The sequence below is a fragment of the Parasteatoda tepidariorum genome, chromosome 2 (assembly GCF_982258835.1).
Source record: "Parasteatoda tepidariorum strain Cologne lab strain chromosome 2, Ptep-v5.0, whole genome shotgun sequence".
Taxonomy (NCBI): domain Eukaryota; kingdom Metazoa; phylum Arthropoda; class Arachnida; order Araneae; family Theridiidae; genus Parasteatoda; species Parasteatoda tepidariorum.
The window spans coordinates 30,124,619-30,147,383 of NC_141756.1; the positions used below are offsets into that span (position 1 = coordinate 30,124,619).

Here is a 22,765-nt window from a genome sequence, read left to right on the forward strand (position 1 = left end):
GGTTAATGAGCAAAATGAACAGGGAGCGGAGCCTTCTAGTTTTTCAAATAATTGTTAAATTATTAGTTTTTAGCATGCATACTTAAAAAAAAAATAAGAAAAACGTTTTTCAGTATTAATAAATTGTAATTAAAGACTGTCATCAGATGGAATAGAACCCACGATCTCACAGTTTTGTGTTAGATTTCATAATCATCAGCCCCAAATATACACACCTGCCTTGCGGATATTTTTTTAATAATTTTTTTTTAATTTAATAAATTAAGTCATTTGAATATTTGACATTCTGGAAAAATGCTTTCCAAATTACAATTTTTAACGTTTATAACAAGTATCTTCAGTTCATTTAAAAGTGAACCATAATTCGGCTTATCTTATTCATTTTTAGCTTATGTATATGCACCAAAAATAAATTCAAAACTAGACTAGATATAACACAAGGACTGCAAATTTAACTGTCGGATATAAAACCTTATTTAAGATTGATAATGATAAAAAGATGAAAAATCTACATTCCTCTAATTAAATATTTTAAAAATAGTCTGCTTTTAGGTTATAATATTAATTACCTTAATCGTAATGTCGGGGTTCCGCCGATAGAAGACATTTAATATATCAATGAAACACACTAAAGCTTTATATCAGTTAGCAATTAGTTTTAGAATTACAATTATAGAATAATTATTTTTACTATAGAATGAAAGGTTTTAAAAGACAAATATTTGTTAATATTTAATCAAAGAAAAAACATAACCCATATTGAAATCTAACGAATAGCCCCTGATAAATTTTGTGACTAAAAAATATTGAAACCTGATTGATTTCCGGATTTTAGAAACACCTTCTAGTTTTACTATTCAATCAAATTGGTTTCGATGTCTTTCATCTCACCTATCTCATTAGTGATTCAGCATATTTTGATATCATTTTTGTTTCGTTCTTACTTAATATTAATTTTTTTGTGACAATTATTTTTTAAACACATTTTTGCGAGAAGCTTAAAAATATAATATTGAGGGCATTAACTGAAATATTATTATTATTATTATTTTTTTTTGTATGCTTCTTTTACTTATATCATCCACACCGACAAGTAATTGTCTGCTCTAAATACTGTGATAATGTAAAATGATATAGCCAAGCAAAACGTATGGAGTTATTTAAATTCATGTTCAAAAGTATTAATTGTTTTTTTGAATTGACAATTTCAGTCATCTTTTAGGCATTTAAAACTGCAGCATATCACATGAAAGTATTAAATATATTACACAATAAAGTAAAATAAAAGAGAATTCTGATCCTTAGGAACAGATATTAAATAGTCTCATCATCGAATGATGGAGCACAATTACCTTTTAAACAAATTAAAAAAAATTTTACCTTTTAAACTAAAAATTTGCTTATTTTTAAATAATTTATTAATACTTAAATTGTTGAAAAGATGATATGATAACGAAGCTTTTTATTTTATTCAGGCATTTATTTATATTTTTTTCATTTATTTTTATTTTATTAAATTAAATGCACACGTTTAAAATTAAAACAAAGCTGTCAAAATTTCATATATAGTTTCGATTTACAATTTTAAGAAATTGTTTCGACCTTGATTTGGAAATTTAAAAGTCTTATTAATTAAAAATTTGAGAAGCCTTATTAACTTTAGACACATAATAACAACAAAAATCAGGGAGTTAAAAATAGAAACGAATATGATCAATAAACAATAAAATCATAAGCAAACTAAATAAATTAATTTTGTGTACGAAATATAATATTACAAATTAAACATATTTCATATTTAGGGGAAACGTGGAAAATTTGGTCATACAGGAGTTTTAAAAAGTTTTTTTCTCGTGTTTAAACATTTGTTTAGTTGATGATCATTTGATTTCATTGCTCGATTAAACAAAATCCTATGTCGTTTCTGTCTATTAGCAGTAAGTAAAATTTAAATAAAATTAAATTTTTTATCTCAATTTCATCCAGAACAGAACAAATCAAGAGTTTTGGCAGACAGGACAGTCAAAGAGGGAATTGAATATTGGCCGGCCATTTAAATAAATAAACAAAAAAATCACAACGTATATATAAAAAACTGCGCAAACCTTTCATGTTTTCCCTAACCACAACCAAAATTGATATAATAAAAACATTTGCTTACCTCCAACGTGAAAGATTTATGTCTTCTTAATATCCAACGAAAATTTGATGTAGAAATTCCAATTCATGGATTCTCTTACGATTAATTTGAAAAATAACAAAATAAAATCAACTAAGTTAAGCAAATAAAAGTATTAGGCTAGTTGAAATATTTAAGATGATTAAAAAAAAAAATGCTTTTATAAAAAAATATATACATTTTCTATGAAAGAAAATTTAGAATTGAACGAGGCCCAATTTAAAGGCACTATGGAAATCTCAAGACAGAGTGACCCAATGGAATTCTAAGAAGACTCTCCCCCTATTTACAGCCCAAGAAATTTTTCTTCCTAGAAATTTATGAGCAGAAATCAGACAAAGGGGTGTTTCTGTGGATATCTGATATTTTCGAAGTTAGGAAAAAAGAGCCCCGAGGCAATATAAAGAAGCTAAAGACATTTTCCCACAGTGTAAGGTGAGAAGGCTATTTGACAACTCTGTGGGTGGTAGCTATGAAAGTGGGGATATTTTCATTAGTGGAAAGAGCTTTTTATTGCTCTTTTAGTTAGAAAAGTGAAGAGTAACAATTTTATATTTATAAGCACTGCGATTAGATTTTGAAAAGAATCCAACAGTGTAAGAAAGAAAAAAATATGTATATTATGGGCTTCAGAGGGCCTCAGCTCTGAATAAAACTTTAAAAAAAAGAAGAAAAAAGTGGGGTTTGGGGGCCCTCTTAAGTTATAAATAATAATTGAGTTAGAATTTAAAAAAAACAAACAATTAATGCAATGAGATTTTAGACTTTTGGGGGCCCCATTAGAACTCGGGGCCCTGGGCCAGGGCCCACTTGGCCCATCCTTAAAAACGGCTCTGCCGCCAACAGAGACGTTTGAGCTAGTGGGAATCATGCGTTACGGGCCATTATCACTCTCACTGCATGCGGTGCATGCTATTCCGATTGCTTTTGAGGAGGAAAGAAAGCCTGATTGGGGAAAAACATTTTCCCGCTAAAACTTATCGCTAAAACTTATTGATCTTTCTCGACAACATTTAAAAGAGCAAAAGCTCTAGTGAAAATAGGCTTTTGAGGCTCCTTCCGAAATTTATTTAAAGTTTTTTGCTCTCTATAACCGCATTCATAAAACTGTCGTGTTCGTCGTCGTTCGTGTGTTGTTTGGGAAATCGAAAGTTAGGCAACGAATTCTTGATGGAAAAATAATCATATGGCGCCTTCTTAGAGGAAAATTGAATGTGGAATGCTAAAACTCTTATCAATCTTAGAAATTTCGGTAGAATTAATTTTCTTGGTAGAGTTGTGTTTAAATATTAACCAAAAAGTCAATTAAATCTTGTAGAGTAAATTATTGTCGGCATTTGTTGTGGTTGTTGAGCTGACAGCACTTCATGATAATTTTTATTTTCTTCATTTAAACTTGGATCATTTAACATGTTTTCTTTGAAATCTGAATATTTGGTCTAGCAATTTAAATTCTAATTTTGTTTCAGTGCTTCTATATGTTTATTTATTATCAATGTTTTGCAATCAAGTAAATGGTAGAGAAAATCGGTATTTGAACTTATAAACTATTAATTGCGTATTTTTTCTTTGAAAATTTAAAAAATAAAGAAACCTTGAATATTTTTAATTTTTCTGATTTTGTGTTATGCAATGCTGTTTCATAAGCAAAATCTTTACACTAATCGTCCTAATATAATATAAATATATGTCAAAATAAATTGCTGTGAAACAATTTTTGTTATTTAAATAATTTGTTTACTATATATTTGGTAAAGACTACCATATATTGATAATTTTGTTTAATATTTATAATTATCACTAATTCTAGATTCTTTTTAAGTAATTGTTTTAAGAAATATGATGAAATACATTTAATCAGTTACATGTTCTTCTCTTTCACCATTCCAACTACATCCAGTAGGTTCTTTAAAGAGTAAAAAACGTGAGTCTTCTTTTTTCTGTAGGTTCTTGCATTTCTACATAACAAGACAAAAAATTCATAATTTTTTAGTTAACCTAAAATATGGTCATAATTGCGAGTAAGTAAAAGCGAAAAAGTAATTCCGACCATATACTATCATGTAACAAATTTTAATTTAAACAGAAAATAATTGACCTCAGCTCTTTTTTCGATTGTTAGAATAATTGAATCAGCTTAGAACCAAAGTAGCTTTTACAATGTTTGCATACTTTTTTAGAACAAGCATTGGAAAATATTTATATCTAAGAACTATGTGGAGGAAATAAGTAGACTCGCTTCTTATTATAAAATATAATATATTAACAACTTTGAATAATAACAATAACGTACATATTAAAAACAGGAGAATTATCAAGCAGCAGCAGCAGAAAGAAAAACATTAGTATTCTTTTATTTGTGTTCCTCGTTGCTATGGGATACGAGACTCGCAGCGTTGAGTTGTAGTAGGCAGGTCACCACAAACTATTTAAATAAAATGTTTCTAAAGCAAAATTTATACGTGAAACTTGAGAGAACATAGTTTTTAAATTCTTGATCTGGACAAGTAGTTTTAAGAATGGCATTGGTTACAATTATCTTGTGGTTATAATTACCTCACTTGTCCTTTAATCTTGTTTTATTTATCTTGTTTATTTAGGGGTCTATCCAGGCAAATTCAACTTTAGGAAAAGCGGTAGTTTCACAAAATACTTTTTCTTAAAATTCCATTTTTGTATCCCGTAAGAAACAATAAATCCATATTTTTACCACATATTTGTGTTGATTTTTTTAATGTTTTTAATTTTCACAAATTATGTCTAAATTTTCACAAAATAGGTACCTCTCTGGAAAACTTAGATTTACCCCTGTTATTTAAAACTGTGAGCAACCATTATTTTCATCACATACATTCTTTAATGTTTTTTTGACTGAAAACAAATTGCAACAATTATTATATATTTGACTTTTTATATTTCTTTGAGTTACATGTTTAATTTGACCCATTAAATTTTTGCTTTTAGATACATTTAATTTCTTCATTAAGAGAAGTATTAGCCTAGATTCAAGATCCTTTTCTAGTCGAGAGACCTATTCCATAAGCTTGAGCGTCATGGAGGAAAATGGAAAAATCGAGTCACTCGCTTCAGACCCAAATAAAGTGTCTTATGCTAGTATATTGGCCAAAGGCACTCTTCATACTGATGATCAGTCCAATAATAATCCAGATTCAGAAGGAGGTAATGAAAACCACCAAAACTCCCCCACAAACTCTAGTGCCATATCGGAAGAAAACAAGAACAGTTTCACACCAGATTCTTTATCAGATAGCTTTGAAGATGCTGAGGAGGATCAGTCTAACTTTAATTCCTTTTCTGCCAGTGACAGTATCCTGTCTAATGGGACTCTAACTAAGGAAGACACACCATCATCTTTAGTGACGGAGTGCAGTAGTGAAAATCAGTGTAATGATCTGGACGTTCATTCTTCAAGCTCTGTTGGTGAGTTGAACAAGAGATTTGTTAAAATATCTTAGGTTTGCAACTCAGCCAGACTTGCTTATCATGATTTACAGAATACATTAATTGAACGAATATACTCTAACTATATGTTTAATAAGTTTAAAAGCATTTGTGTTAAAAAAAAAGCAATAGATATTATTAAAATATGTTTATTGCTAGCAAATTATTTTAGGTTAATGACAAATTATAATTTGTAAGTTTTATGTCATTCTATTAACATTGCTAATATTATTTAGTGAAATATAATAATTTACATACCAGGGGTCTGTCAAATCCGAATTTACTACCGTTTAGCGGTACCTTCACAAATTCAACTTTAGGAAAAACTGTAGTTTCACAAATTCAATTTTAAGAAAAACGGTAGTTTCACAAAATACTTTTTCTTAAAATTTTATTTTTGTATCCCTTAAGAAACGATAAATTCATAATTTTGTGTTGATTTTAAATATAATTTTTAATTTTTCACAAATTATGTCTAAATTTTCACAAAATAGATACCTCTCAGAAAAACCTAGACAGACCCCTGCATATATCTTAATTTGTATATTCTCATTATTTAGTTAGATAAAACCATCATTATCAATGAAATTGGACTTTAGACAAATCACTGCCCAAAGAATGTATTTGTAATTATAAAAATGTTTTCAACTTAATGATTTAGTTTCTTCAAGAAATCAATTATTTAAATGATTGATTTTTTCAACAAAAAAAAAAAAAAAAACACAGTTAATTTAGTTATTTTTTTGAAAATCAAGTAATTTAAAAAAAAAGTGGTTTATACTGTGCCAACCCTAACCACTCAGTCATATTATTTCTATACTTTTATTCTTTGAAAGTGGATTGTTTTGTTACCAGTAGTTATTATACTTTGGATTCTCAAGTTGTTCATAAATTTATTCCTTATTTATTTAGAAAACCCATAGAAAATGTAGTTTCCAGTGAATCACAACAATCCATTTCTGTACCTTTATTTGTGATTAATTTGCATTGTTTTTGCTTTATCCTATCGGATATTGATTTATATTTGACTATTATTAAATATTATATTAAAGAGCATTCAACATAGATTAATTTTAAAACTGTCCTCAAATTATTATAGTGAAAAACTTATTAGGTAACACTACTGACAAATCTTTCCTATGGGTTGAATTATTTATAATTTTTTGTTATTCAGGAGCAATAAATTTGCTAAGCACTTTAATTAGATTTATTTATTTTAATATTTTTGACAATCATATGACCATCTTTAAAAAAAATATAAAACTTAAGCATTTTAAATTCATGCGTTATTAAGCAATTGCTGATTAGCTTGAATTCTGATGTTTGCTCCCATTTCATGTCATTAAAATTGAATAACCTTTTAAGTCCCTATTTTTTTTTTAATTTTTCGTCTTTTTCTATATACTCAGCTTTGTGTGTGGAATATACAACAGTAAAAAAAAAAAATGCTGAGAGAAGCTTTAGTTTTTTTTATCATCTTCTAAAAATATCCAGATATTTCAAAATTATTTATTATTCTTGTGTAATTTTTCTGGAATGCCATTTTATGATTTGTCATTATGAAAAATGAGAATTCTAATTCATTAAGATGAAATAGCAGAATTTTGTCAACTTAAAATCGATATTTACTTATTTTTATTTCCAATTTATTTGTGATTTTTTGTTCCTTTTTCTATAAATAATCATCTAGATCTGTTTGCTTAATCTAGAAGAGATAATCTGGAATTTTTTTTTATGAGAATAGTTTTTATATAAAATAGGGTTGTAACGAATATTTGTCCACTATTGGTGTTCCGCCTTTTTGTGGAATATTCGATTGGTGAATAATATTTGTCGAAGTATTTTTCTACTAAGTTTTTTTCCTTCCTTTTTTTTTCTTTGGAATTTGAATAGATTTATTATAGAATAATTTAAAATCTTATTTTTTTTACTGTGCATTGTTAGAAATAATTTTTACACATATTTGTTAATTTCTAACACTTGCACATCTTGCAAATTTATGTTCTGAAAGACAAATAAATTAGAGGAATCGAAACTTTATACTGAATCACAAATTTTGAGGTTCTCATTTTTTTTAAAAATATATTCAGGCAAGTCAATTTTGTAAATTTCAAAATGTTTTGTTATAAAAATAGAGTACGTTTTTTTTCCCATTTTGGCTGGTTTTATTTTGTTTCGCATTTTATCTGATTATTTCTAATGGACTTCTTTCTTTTATTGTCACGGTAAGAACCAGAAACATAACAAATATTTTTTAATTTTTCAAGGAATATATAAAGTTGAATTCCGTTATAGTGAGCTGTCTGCAGACCCAGTTCACTATAAAGCGTGGTTCACTGTATCCAAATATTTGAAAAATCATTTTTTAGTCGAGGGTGGTGTATTGTTTAAAATTATGATTACAATGGTAACTAATTTTTTCTATAAATTTAATAATTGATTAACTAGATTATAAATCAAATATTAAAAGAAAAATAAATAATTTTTGCATTCAATAAAGAAATTGGCGATTTCGATTGACTTTACTTCATTTTTATGGAGAATCCACCAATTTTCAAATCAACTATTAGTAAAGAATCCAGTATTTTTTAGGCCTCATTTTCTGCAAAAAAAAAATTTACTTTCAGCATAAATTGTGGAAATTTCTTGATCGTTTTCAACATGTAGATGAGGAGCCAGAAAAAGGATTTGCTGTTTAACAGCTTGTTTGCCTTAGTTTGAAAGTGAAAAATAAAAGCAGAAACTAGAGAAATGAAATTAAGTGTCCACCATAAACAAACTACTTGTTTTCCATTATAAGCATATAAAACAGCTTTAGTACCTTGCATCAGAAAGGTTCTGGGTTCGAATCCCGGGCAAGGCATGGACGTTCTTTCCTTCTCTGTACTATCTGTCCTGACTGCGGGAGCGACGTTGGCCAACCTAATATGGTGCCCCTGAAAGAGAGGCCAACAAAATCGCCCTGTAAATGCCTGAATTGACGGATGTTAGCACAGGTGGGCATTGGAAAAGAAAAAAAACTTTAGTTTAATGGGAATTCAGAAGGGACCACTAAAAAAGTTCATTACAATCAAGTGTTCACCATATTCAGAGGTTCATTATAGTGTGGTCTGATGGTATATATGGGTCATTCTCACGAAAACTGTCATTTTTCAGTTCATAAAATCCCAAAAAAGTAAAGTGAATAAACAGCTCTGAAACTTTTCATATTAATAGAAATATGTAATGGCATTATAAAGAAAGTATATATCCTATAAATTATACCTAATATTTAAATTAATTAATTTTTTAAATAATTAATTTATAATTAATGAATTAATAATAATTAATAACTAATTAATTAATTTAATAAATAAATTAATTAATTTAATAAATTAATTTACTAATCTATAAATTAATTTTTTTTAATTAATAAATAAATTAATTAATTTCACTATTTAAAAAGTGAGGGAATGATATTTTATTTTAATACATGTTTTTATCTAAGTTACGTCCTAAAGTTTAAAAATGATAACATACTAAGTATATCTAATATTTATTATAATTTAGTTTTATATATTTAATAGTTTTTACAGGTTTGGGAAATAAAATTGGCTGGCACGATTGAACAAAAAAAAAAATTTAATATACTCATCTTGAATCATTCCCTCACTTTAGCGTCATTCTCTCACTTTATACACTAGTGAGGGAATGACAAATTTAATAAAATTTAAAAATAACAGTTAGGCCTAATTAATTCCTGAAGTCAATCACATACAATTATATTCATACAAGAAAGCAACATATAATTATTCACTTTCTTGATGAAGTTGTATTTTATTTTACTCTAAAAAATGACATGAGGGAATGACAAATGTAAAATTTTTTACCTGGTTTGATTCATTCAAATTTATTCCATAGTAAAGCTTCTTTAAGTTGAAGATGGAAACACACTACAATTTTATTCTATGATGCCAGTTGTTAACTGCAAAAGTTTTTATTAGAATATTTTTATTCTAAGAAGATTGCAGGTGATAAGAACATAGTTGTGAGGGAATGATGCGAAACACTGAGACAAAGTTTAAAATAGTGCTGGGTTAATATTTTTATCAGAAATTAAATTTAAAATTGATTTTCTGAATTCTATATTTCAATATTCTGAAATAAAAAACACGAATTTGAAAGAAGAAAAAAAATTATTTCAGAAACAATTTTTTTCTTTTTTTAAATCAGCAGTGGGGACAAGTGAGGGAATGACATATTGGTATATTTTAATTACCTAAAATAAATAAAAAATAAAAATTGATAATTTTATTTTTATTCTTTTGTTAGCATGCATTCAAGGATACTTTCCCTGAAATTTTTTTTTTTCGTAAGTTGTAAAACAAACATAAAATATACTGGGGACATGAAAATGACTGTTTTTGTGAGAATGACCCATATATAAAAAAAGGCTCTGAATCTGAATTCATATTCAAATGAGGGGTATATTCCTATATCTATCAACTTGGAACTTTTTTTTTCTTCTTTACAGTTGTGTTTTAGATTTATTAAAAATGTTTATTTGTATTTTCAACAGATGAAGAAGAGAGTGAGGATGAATCAGAAAATGACCGATCTGGTTTTGAAGATACGCTTTATCCCACTGCCATGAAATGGAAATTCCGTTCCACTCAGTCCATAGAAGATCTTCCAAACACAGTCACTGTCCTAGAGACGAAGAACGGATCAAAAGTGTTTGTGGTGGGGACTGCTCATTTCAGTTTAGAAAGCCAAGAAGATGTAGCAAAGGTTAGATAAAAATAATTTGTAAATTGTATCGAATTAAATTTTTTAAATAATATTCTTAAAAGTTTAAATAGTATCTAATTATAAAGTATCCATGTGTGCTCAATTAAAATTTCAGTTTGATTAAAGTAATTGATTTTAATTGTTTGAAAGTTTATCATGATCAGCTATCAGTGTAGAATATACTAACTTTTATAATTGTTCTTTGGACAAGGTAGTTTTGTAAAAAAAAACATATTCTATAAAGTTTTTTTTAAATTATTTTTTTTTTGTTATAGATTCTGAAAATGATTTTCTCAAATTCGTGCATTTGTTTTTATCAAGTTCATTAATACTTGCAGTAACATTGTGTTCCTTCTTTCTTATCTTTTTCCTTTTGTATGATTTTTCCGCTTTTTCTTGTGCTTAATTCTTATAATTAAAAATTCAGTACAATTCTTGGAAAATTATTTATTAAAAAATAATTATGAGTGAAAAAACTTTGTTCAATAAAATTAACTTTATTTTCTAAAAATAAATAGCATTAGTTTAATGCTTAGAATTATTTTTTTTTATCATCATCATCATTATAGTTGGCCAGACAGCCCGATGTGAGCCAATGCCTTCGTCTGAAGATTTTTCCACGACAACTTCCGATTTATCTTTGATCTCCAATTCTTTTCATTAATTGTGAGAAAATCAGGCTCCACTGAGTCAGCCCATCTCAACCGCGGCCTTCCCCGCTTTCTTTTTCCAGTGGGTCTAAAAAGCTGTATCTTTATTATTGTGTTGTCGTCACTCATTCGAATCACGTGGGCAATCCAATTCATTCTATTTATTTTTATGTATTTAATAATATGTTGTTTATAAATCTTGTACAGTTCAAAGTTAAATCTCCTTCTCCAGTTATTGTTTTAATTTATTATTCATTATTGTTTTCATTTTTATTATAATGAATGCATTAAAATTTTTTTTGGCTCTAATGTGTAAGTACAGTTTATCTATGTCAATCAAATATTTTTTTCTTGGCTATAATGTGAGTATGGCTTATCAGATGCCTTTTATTATTTATATTTTATCAATACCCATTATATATTCAGGGCTGATTGTGCTCCGGAAAAAATCTGGATTTCCGGATTTTTTGCTAACCGTGATCCGGAAGTTTCCGGAGATCGAAGGGCCAGATTTTTCAAAAAATCATTGATCACAAAAGTTTCCGGAAATCAAATTTTGAAAGGTGGAACTTAAAAACACAGTTTATTTTATTTGTTTGCAAGTGAGAGCCAGATACTTTATAAGCTTTATATTCAAGATTAATGTTAATTTTATGTGACTATAGTTATTATAATCATAAACTCAAGAAAGAAAGATTGTAAATTTCAATTACTTCTCCAGGTTATCATAGGTATGTATAAATGGTGTAAGTATGTGTAAAATTTTAACTATATTTTAAGTAAACTAAGAAAGATTGAGAAAAAGGGCAAAACCTTGTTTAAATTTTTCCCCCATTTAAACTGTTTTTTTTTTTTTTTTTTTTTACTCAGGAAATTTTCTGGAATTTTGACTTGGGCTCACAATCACCCCTGTATATTATAACATATGCCTATATTATAACTGTTATGATCAAAAACTACGAAAAGCTTTTTTTTTCTTTTTCTTCATTATTTCTTATCTTTCAATGAACGATTCTAAGACTTTAATCATTGTCTTGTTTGTAGACCATAAGAGCGGTGCAGCCAGACATAGTTGTGATTGAATTGTGCAAAAGTAGACTTAATGTTTTGTCGTTGGATGAAAATACTATCTTAGAAGAGGCCAAAACATTAAACTTCCAAAAAATTAAACAAACAATAGCTGAAGTAAGTATAGTATAATATTTAGTAAAATCTGAATTGTATAGATTATTTCTAAATATGATTGTCTCTCTTTTGTTAGAATGGTGTCCTACAAGGAGTGCTGTATTTCCTTCTTTTAAGTATGTCTGCTCATCTGACAAAGCAGCTGGGCATGGCACCTGGTGGAGAATTTCGAAGAGCTTATGAAGAGGCAAGTTTTATTTTTCCTTGATCTCTAGGCTTTTGAAAAACAATTTTTATTTAATTTATGAGATTATATTTTCCATTGGCTATTGTTTATTTACTGTCAGTTTGTGGTTTACAGGGATTTTGGAAACTTACAAAGCTTTTGAAACTTAGTTCTGCATGGAATAAAATAAATTTACAAACGATGTTTTAAAAATATTTAAAACCAAACAAATTTTTCTATCAATTATATTGGGTTGAGGATAAATTCTCTACCCCTTAAAAAAAAACATGCCTCAAAAAGGAACAGCAACGTAATTTTATACTCAGAATTATTTCTTTTTCTCCTTTTGATATTGAAACAGATTTTTTTTAAAGTTTTGTTTTTATTCTGTTGGTGCATAATTTTTTTGTTTTTCTGTTGTTGAATCATACATCCCTGAGGATGTGTTTATTATCTTTAACTGATAAGCAGATTAGCTACTTTTACATTATAGCTAATATTAGGTATTGGATAATATATGATAATTTATTTATTTATAAAGTGATTAAAGCAAGTATATAGAGTTATATATAAGCAAGTAATGATTGGCCTGTGTTAATTAGAATATGAAGATTTTCACTAACAGATAGACAATTAAAGATGGTTATTAATATTTATTACAAATAAAGATAAAAATATGTAATCTAAAGTTTGTTATTATCAAGTCTGACACTGACAATATATTAAAACACTAATATATTGTCTACTAATATAACTAATTATAATTTATTTTTGCCTAAAGTTAAATATTTCTATTTATTCATCAGTTTATGGCAGTGTTTGCCAAAGTGTGGTACTCGTACCACCAGGGGTACTGGAACAGTTTAGCGGGGGTACATGTTCTTATGCAAAATGTCGTGCGTGCAACAAACGAAAATTTCAAAATTTTTTATTTGAAATTAAAGCTAGCCATGAAAATTTACGGTTACGTATTTTTCTATTGGCTATTTTTTGCAGAGTTAACCGTTAATAATTGGTGGTATCAACAGCCAGTTGTGATTTTTAACTTTTATGCAATTTTTTTATAGTGAAAAATATATTCATTTTTTTATTAGTTGTACACAGCGTTACGAAAAATTTACTGAGGGTACACAAAAGTCATAAGTTTTGGAAACACTGGTTTTTGGCAAACATAATATAAAAATTTCCAAGCAAAAAATTTTCAGAACATTAGTTTAAAATGATCATATATACTTAAATACTTATAAAAATATTATAACAATGTTCCAGTTCTTTTTTTTTCTTAAAAAAAAGTGCCAAATTTTGTGCTATTTTTTGCTTCCTCTTTTTTTATGAAGACAAATGTTTACAAAATTACTAGATTTTTTAAGATTTTGTTATAAGATGAGACACTAAAATGGTGGGAAAAACATGTTCCTCCAAGATGATAAGTTATACCATATGAAATACCATTTTTTCTTAAAGCTACAAATATTGTTCTAACTTGTTCTATTTTTTTAAATAACAAAACTGCATTTTTGGCATCATTAGATTAAATAAGATTTTCATTTCTGTTTATGATTGTTTCTGAATTCATATCGATAATTTGATACCAAAGGACCAGAAAAGTTTTTTAATATATATGGGTACACCTTGTGACAAAATTTTGGTGTATCTGCCATATTGTCTATACTCCCGTGAGCCAAAAAGCATGGCAGTTCAATGAAGCAGTCAATTTTTTTAGGGTTTCTATTGCTGGTTTGTGATTTCTATTTGAAACAAATTTCCTTTTCGATCTTATTTTTCACATCGCATATAATTCCCACCTGTTTAGCTATTTAATGTTTCATTTCCATACTTAATATTATTTTTGTATATTATTTATGTTTTTTTTCTTCATTCAGGCCAAACAGATTCCTGGTTGTATTGTACACTTAGGTGATCGTCCTATCCATATAACTTTACAGAGAGCTTTAGCAAAGTTATCTATGTGGCAAAAAATTAGAATTGGCTGGCATATGCTGCGTTCCAAAGATCCTATAAGGTAATGAGTAATCCTCATAAATATGTGCAGTGTGTCTTGTCAACCGTCCTTTTTTAACCCCTAACTCTGTCCAGTAACAACCATGTTAGATCACAAAATACCATTTTTTTATCCATTTGTGCTGTTTAAGGGAAATAACGTGCTAAAAAAATGAACAAAAGGAAAAGTTTAGCATATATTTTTTCTTTTATGAAATCGTAATTGGTGGTATTTACTTATATTATTTTTTACTAAAAAAATTAATTGCATCTTTTATTTTTAAATAAATCCTTGAATTTATACTTTTTTATAAAGACATTTAATAATTTTAAATCTTTTGGCATTTTTTTTTGCTAAGGCAATTTTTTTTTCAGAATTTATTAATGTAAGTTTAAAAAAAATAGTACTTTTTTTTTGTAAATTATATTTTCAGTTTATTTTTGGCGAGAAAGTAAGGGCTGCACATTTTTACTTGTGAATTATATTTGTTTTTCTGACTGTTGAACCCTGTTCCTTATTTGGTCTTGTCAGGTTGCACACACCAGTACTGGCTTATATTGTATTATATTTATTTTTTGCCTTATTGTGACATCTTAAGACCTAATAGAAAAGTGTCTCGATTTTAAATAAATATTTTTTATAAACAGTGAACAGTATGATTAATCTATTTGCCTAACTCTGTGAAAACCCCCCAACTTGGCTACCTACAATGAATTGAGGAGTTTACCCTTTTTTCTCTGTTGGATAATTTTCTTTGGATAAACTGTTCTTCAAAAATCTTAAGGCACCTTTGTCATCCTTCCTTTCCTTTTCTGTTACTCTCTAATTTAGTTTATAACAGTTTTTTTTTGTTACCTCTCTTTGAGTATGTACTATTGTTTGTTTAGTGCATGGCTATTTATTGTGATATTAAACTTTACATTTCATCTATCACTACATGTTCTTTTTTATTTAAATGATTTTCAACGTTATTTGTTTTACAGTAAAGAGGAAGTTGAGCGTTGCAAGCAGAGAGATCTTTTAGAAGAGATGTTGGCAGAAATGACAGGAGAATTTCCTGAACTTAGTCAAGTATTTGTGAAAGAGAGAGATATCTATTTGACATACTCATTGCAGATGGCTGCCTCTCCCATAGTTGCTGCTGCTCAAAATAGTGATAGTTAGTTTCTACTTTCTACTTTTATTTTACTTTTATCTACTTTTACTTTTATTTTCCATGATCCAAGGGTTTTGTTTTAATTTTATGATTCTTTCTCTTGGGTTGGCAACTAAGTCCCCACCGTTTTTTTTCTCTTCTTTTTTTTAAAGTTTAAAAAACACTTAGTTTTTGTGGAAAAATTGGTTTAATCACTCTGCATTGAACGAAGTAAGTTTTTGCGATCAGGATTTCCATTTTTAAACTTGGCATACCAATTTCAAGAAATTCTTTCAGCTATGATTTTTGATGAAAATCTTGGTTAAAAGCAAAAAGAAAAAAAAAAGGATCATCATAAATGTTTTATCTCAATTTGACTTTCGATTTGAATTATCTAAAATTTAACAAAGTAAATAAATAAAAATTCCTGAAGAATAAAAAACTTTTCTTAAAATTATGTCAAAGAACATTTAATGACATTAAATGTTTTTGGCATAATTGTTAAAATTTAAACAAAATTGGAAAACCGGTTAGTTGCCGATCCATTATATATCTCCTGCGCTTTATTTATTTACAGCTTTTTCTGCAATAATATTTTAAAATTTTATGTTTTGTACGTAGGTGGAAGAGACATTTTTCTCTCCTTTGATGAGAAATTTGGTCACAATCATAAAATACAAAGTTTTGTTATTAAAAACACAGTGATATAAAGTTAAAAAAATACCTGTTTCGACTTTTGATTTGTTATTTTTGTAAAACTACCATATAATAACTTATCCAAGTATATTTTCTTTCCCATAATTTAAATGTTTCTCCTTTTCTTTGTTTATCAGATAGTGAACTAATGTAGTGCATTTAATTTAACTCACAAGTAAAACAAAATTTAAATTGAAGTAAGAAATTTTTTCCAGAATTTTAAAATATTAGGAATTTTTTGCTTTTATTTGTAATTTGGTACACATGGCATGAAAAATATTTTAACTTATTTATTGTAAAGTATCTATATTAATTAAAGATTACATAATAACCATTAATTTTTGTTGTTGTTGTTCAGATTATTTTTCATTATTGCCTTTGTGTGAAGTTATAGAGAAAGAAATCAACAAAAGTCTGCTCATTGTGTTTTACTGGAATTTGATAGTTAACAAATTAATTTACAGAGAAGGATTATTAGATTTTTGTATTTCAGGTTTTTGATTTGCTTATGTATAATTAATTAATAGTACAGTATCTGATAAAAATATCTTTTGATAATTATTAGCTTTATACAAATAAAAATATTTTAAAGCATATTATTTTTTTAAAATTGTATTACTATATAAAAAAACAATTAATTTTCATGAGATAATTATTAAGCAATATATATATAAAAGTTATCTGAATGAATGGATTTCTGAAAGAAACACTTTTAAATATATAAGTTGTATTATGATTAGTTATTTTTGAATTCTCCAAAAATGTTCAGTTCTTCTTTCTTTTCTTTTTTTGCAGCACTTAAGATTTTTTTTTTAGTTATTGTAAAATAGTTAAATATTTATTTTTCTGAAAAACTCACTTATTTTTTTCATCTGAGATTGGGCTATATTAGTTAAACTCTTGATTCTTTTTTTTTTTTTTTAAAATATTATGAATTTCAGAGTCTTAATATTTTAATTGTAAAATCTGAATTTTATTCAAAGTAGGACTTTGTACCTCTTTTTCAATTGTTCAGTTCTACTCTCCAGTTTATACAGGTTTTATGCTGTACTCTTCGTACATTATTCTGCTTCCTATGTCATTGTTTGATGGGCTATAAAAATAACATATTCCGATAATATTAAATTATCCCGTTTTTTACGTTACCATTTTGAGGAAAATTCCACTTAATATACTTTTTTAATTGATCAAAATGCAAAAACCGCACAAACTTTTTCGAATTTATTCATTTTTTTCCTAAGAAAGATCTGTTTATTAGCTTTTTTGAATCTGTTCTGGCATTTTTTCTATTCTTAACTTGTCCTTATGTCTGCGAAAGGTTTTTGACTCATATTCAAAAGGTTGGTGGCATAGACAAAGAGTACAGAAAGATTGGTTAAAGGAAGTATGTGAAAGAGCTTAAATTGTAAATTTTGTGAGTGGAATTTTTCATGGAAAACTTTTGAACGTTGGAGTAATCCAATTATTTAAGGAACATTACACTAAGCTATTGGTTAGGTAATGATTGTTTTTTTTGTTTTTGTTTTTAATAATGTGTAAGATGCTTCTAAAGCAAAAAGAAATGTTCTAAAAGCTTGGAATTTGATTTCAACAATGTTGAACAGTGTCAACTAAAATGGATTATGAATAGATTTCATAAAGCAGGCATCTCTGTATTCAATCTGGAACATTAGCCCTTCGGAATAAAATTTTGTGGTTGAAGATATTCTGAAGTCTATGATGTGAATAGTGACTGCAACACACATCCCATTACTTTTTAATTCTTTCAGTATCTGACTTAATGCCTGCTCCCAATGTTAGTAATGAAAACTATAAAGAGGTGTAAAAAAATGTCGGATATACCTCCAACTGATTAACAGTTGCAGATCATAGAACTCTAAAGCAATATTTATTTGCGGATGTTAAAACAAAAAGTAAATTTTCAAGCAATAGTAAGTATTGAGAAGAATATTTTTGAAATTGTATCTAAAAACAAACAAAAAACTGATAAAGATAACACATTTTTTTCTAATAGTCCATCTCATGTCAATCTTTGAAACATATATAATTCTCTATTTTGCTTTATTCAGAGAATAATCTTTACATTTTTAAATATTTCATTTCCTACATATTAATTTCAAAAGTTGACTTTTAATTATTTAATTCAGAATTAATTAATTTTAATTTTTGAATTTACTTAGTATAATGATTTTGTTTTGCTGATTGTGCCAACATGGTTATTATTCATTACCTTTTGTTTTGCAGTTCCTGGTCCAAGTTATGTTGTTGGTGTGGTTGGTATAGGCCATGTTCCTGGTATTCAAGAGCATTGGGGCAAAATTACAAATGAAGATATACCTCCTGTTTTGTGGTAAGTTTTTTGAATTGTTATTTGATCAGTTGGCACTATTTTGCATACATTAATATAAATTATAACTGATATTATCAGCATTGCTTATGTTTTCAACTTTTTAAAATACTAAAGTAATATATGTTGGTAATAAACAAAGGTAAACAACATAAATATGTAAATATTTTACTTAACCTTTTTAATAAGTTTTGTCGGAGTGCTTGGAAATGATTGCAGAAATATGCTAGATGTTCAAGTGTTTGTTTTTCGTTACAGTATTTACATTTATCGTCTTTGTTTTAAAAAAAAAAAGGAATTTTTTAACAAGGACAATAAATGTAAATACTGTAGCGCAAAACAAACACTTGAACATCTAGCATATTTCTGCAATCATTTCCAAGCACTCCGAAAAAACTTATTCAATGATAAAAATGACCAACAAATTTTTGCAAACAATAGATGTAGAGAAATAATCAAAACCGCTCTAGAGGATCTGCTGGCACAAGTTTTTAACAACTAATTAATATCTCCATTTCCAGATCAGCTTGAAATTTTTATATTATGGACCACGAACCAAGTTTTTAAAATGTATTTATACAATTTTAGACCCCCTTTTTACTCTGCATTTTTAATTGTTTTGATATTATCTTGCCTATTTTAAGCTTTAATGTTTTTTTAGTACAAATTTTTAACGTTCCTTCATTGTACTATTGTTTTATTGACCTCGTGTCTTTTAGTCAATGAATTTTAACAACTTTTTCTTATTAATGTTAATCTGTTTTTTACATGTTGACTATTTTATGTCAGTCTTTTGTGTTATTTTAACTGTACTTCTCTTAATCATTTTAGTGATCTCGATGTTTTTACTTTAAGTGCTATATTCATTTTAATGTTTTAAAATTTTTTTATGTCTTATTATATCAACTTTGAGAGTGCGTTCGATCTTTTACAAATTTTTATGTTGAATTTTTAGACCCTTTTGGTCAATTGTATAATTTTAGCCTTTAACTTCATGTTTTTTTCCTTTTATCAATTGTCCCTTATAATCTTTTTATAATTTTTCCTGTATTTTAAACTTTAAATTTTTAAACCACCAGTTTTCGGTCATGAGGTTTGACCAAAAATATTTTTCATGAAGCTTGTACAAATTCCATTATACTTTGACAGCTCTCACATGGTAAATTCTGGGTCTCACATGGTAGATATCGTTAATTTTATTAAATTTCAAATATTTATAAGGGTCCGTTGAACAATTTATAAACTTAAATTTAAATTTTTTTTACATATATTTTATTGTAAACATCAATCTTTAGATGTTTAATTTCACCTCATATCTGTCCACCTCCGGCTGTGCAGGAGACTCAAGGCGACAAGTTGAAAATTTATAACTGAAAATATACTGATATATAATTGAACTGATATATAATTGAAAATTTATATTTATAATCCTAATTAACTTTAACCTTTTTAATAAATACTTTATGAAGGAGGAATATTTTGTTAAAAATTTGCAAAGTGTTGTTAAAATATTTCGTCTTCTTATATCTATATTTTATATTTCAGCATTCCTGAACCCTCAAGGTCATCCAAGTTCATTCGCTATACAATACGTTACTCTCTGTATGGATTAGGATTGTACGGTATTTATAAAGTGTTTCCCCGATCATTGTTGTCCAGCAGGATCTTGGATGTTATAAAAGAGCCTTTCAGACGTTAAACATATTTATTTCTTCAAATAATAAGAGTTTTGGTTCATATCTGTGGTCCATATGGCAACATTTTTAGGGTGTCTGACTAGGTACTGTTCAGAGAGTTGAACTTTTGTCATGAATAGTCATAACTGTACCTGTATGTTATGAATGTTACATCTTTGAGCCTGTATTACTTTTTTTATAATTTGGCAAAATTTACATGAAAATTGTTTTATTGACTGGTATTACAAATAAATAGTTTACAGATTTTTTTAAATCTATTTTGTTTACTTTCAATATCTTAATAAAATAGCATTGTATACTCTCTTCAAAAGGTGAAAATATTGCATATAAAAATTAGAATTATTTAATTTGAGCATTCTTGGTGCATGCACTGTTATACTACTCAGTTCAGTTTAACCTTGGATCACAAATACTTATATGTCTCACTAAACCGGGTTTTATTGTTTTACTGAGCATTTATGATGCCTAAAGACATTCTCTATCTTTTTTTTTCTGCCAAGAAATCTGTTCCCCCACCTTTCATCCTCTTGTCATTTAATGAGAAAATTGTGCATTGAGGATAAATTTTTATACAAAAATGTGTGAATGTAAAATATTTGGTCTGTTTATTCCTAATTTTTTAAGTTTTTTATTATAAATAGTTCTATAAAATGTTTTTTGTTTAACTATTTTCATTTCTGAGGTTATCTAACCTATTATCTTACTTTTCAAATTACAGTAGTTTTTTGTCCTTTATAAATTATGATGGAACAAAAAATTTTCTTTTTAGATATTCGTTTATTCATTCCTAAAAATGATTAAAAGTAGCATTTTTTCTAAGTAGGGTATTTTTTTTCTGTAAGTGTTATAATGAAAGTACAAAAATATTTATCTCTCTTAAATTAATGTATGAAAATTTTCTTGAAGAATTTAAGGTAATTTTTAACATATTTTAAGCATAGAAATTTTATAAAATGTGGTATTCTTTTCATAAAAATATGCTTTAATTACATTCATCAAGACACACAAAAAGTTTCATGCAAAATACTTTATTTGAGAAATAAAATGGTGCATTTATATCCATTGGCAAATCATTTTGTTTCACTAGTTTTTTAATACATTTTTAAAAAAATATTGTTTACATAACTTGTAACTTTAATCCAATATAAAAACATATGATAAATCTCAAGTTTAATTGTAATCAAAAGTCGAATTTGACAACAACTATTTCAAGCTAAAAAACTAATGTAGTTTGAAGGTTTCTCAACAAAAATGTTTACCCCAATTCAATTACTTATTCAGACCCCTTTGAAGTGTCAGAAAAATAAAATTAGTAAAATATGTGTCACAGTGTTAATAAAAAAACATTTATTAAAATAGTGTATTTACATACCTTTGGCTTAAAAATCCGTTAAAATGAAAATTAAAAATGAATTTATGATATTCATTTTACATAGCGTTGTTAATATTGGCAATATTTCAAAATATATATTTTATTTTTGTTTATGAGGATGGCAAACTGCTTTCTTCCAATATTTTGCTTGAATCTTCTATCTCACAAATCCTGTTTGTTTCATTAAAATAAATTTTACAAAGAAATGCAAGTACATTGCATATTAACTAATTTTTTAATGTGTAGAAAATATAAAAAAATTTGGATTTAAATACAGTACAGAACCCGTTATCCGGAATTCAGAATACCGAAAAACCGGAACGAAATTCGATAAATTTCCCCCCTATTTTTTAAAATATTTTTTTATTTCCTCGTAAGATTTTAGGATTTTTCTTTCTTTTTTGAAAGATGTTTACCTTACCATTATTTTGGGAATAATCATTAGTGTATTACTTCATCGTTTTTTCTTCTTTTTAAGATTATTTCCAATTTTTTTTTTTTAGTTGGGTTTAACAATAAAAAAACGGCCTTTTGCAGCGATTCAGAAAACCGGAAAAAACAGTTATCCGGAATAACGATGGTCCTGATCGTTCCGGATAATCGGTTCCCTACTGTAATTTAAAAACTAATAACTATTTTACGAGAAAAAAAGGTATGAGATTTTGGAAATGGTACTATAATTAACGATTGCTGTTTAATTTTCTTGTTATGCGAACTGCAATCCTAGATTTTTATTCTGGCTTCCAGATTTTAAATAAAAAACATTTTAATGTGCAGATTAGTGTTCTAATGTTAATAGAAATATTTAGTCATATGAACACTGTAAGAAAAAAATAGTTCAAAGATTTCATAGGTGGAGTGAGATTAAAAATTAGACTAAACAAAAGAATTGGAATTTTTTATTGTTTATTGAACACATTTTCATTAAAATAATATTGTAACCTTGTTTCTTTATATATTACAATTAAGATTAAGTTAGGAAAAACTCCTTTGTTACATACTTATTAGAAAATGACAAAATGTATCAGATTTTATGGTACAATTTCTCTCCGTGCCATCATGGAAAACTTTTTTTTGCTGTTAAATTTAAAAAGTGGTGATATT

The 22,765-nt window shown here is 27.2% G+C and overlaps 1 protein-coding gene across 4 annotated transcripts; it reads left to right on the forward strand.

Annotated features, from left to right (window-relative positions):
• The first annotated feature begins 3,276 nt into the window (after positions 1-3,276).
• On the forward strand, positions 3,277-21,978 carry LOC107443033 (traB domain-containing protein). 4 transcript variants are annotated; one of them, XM_043045653.3, is made up of 9 exons: positions 3,277-3,431; positions 5,144-5,620; positions 10,200-10,411; positions 12,106-12,246; positions 12,323-12,433; positions 14,296-14,435; positions 15,398-15,573; positions 18,490-18,595; positions 20,138-21,978. In XM_043045653.3, exons 1-9 carry the CDS (start codon positions 3,392-3,394, stop codon positions 20,289-20,291), a joined length of 1,557 nt encoding a protein of 518 aa, XP_042901587.2. In that variant the 5' UTR covers positions 3,277-3,391; the 3' UTR covers positions 20,292-21,978. The 4 variants fall into 4 exon arrangements, with proteins under 4 accessions (XP_042901587.2, XP_042901586.2, XP_071033469.2 ...); XM_043045652.3 differs by having other exon boundaries at positions 3,284-3,449; XM_071177368.2 differs by having other exon boundaries at positions 3,319-3,479.
• Positions 21,979-22,765: the final 787 nt, after the last annotated feature.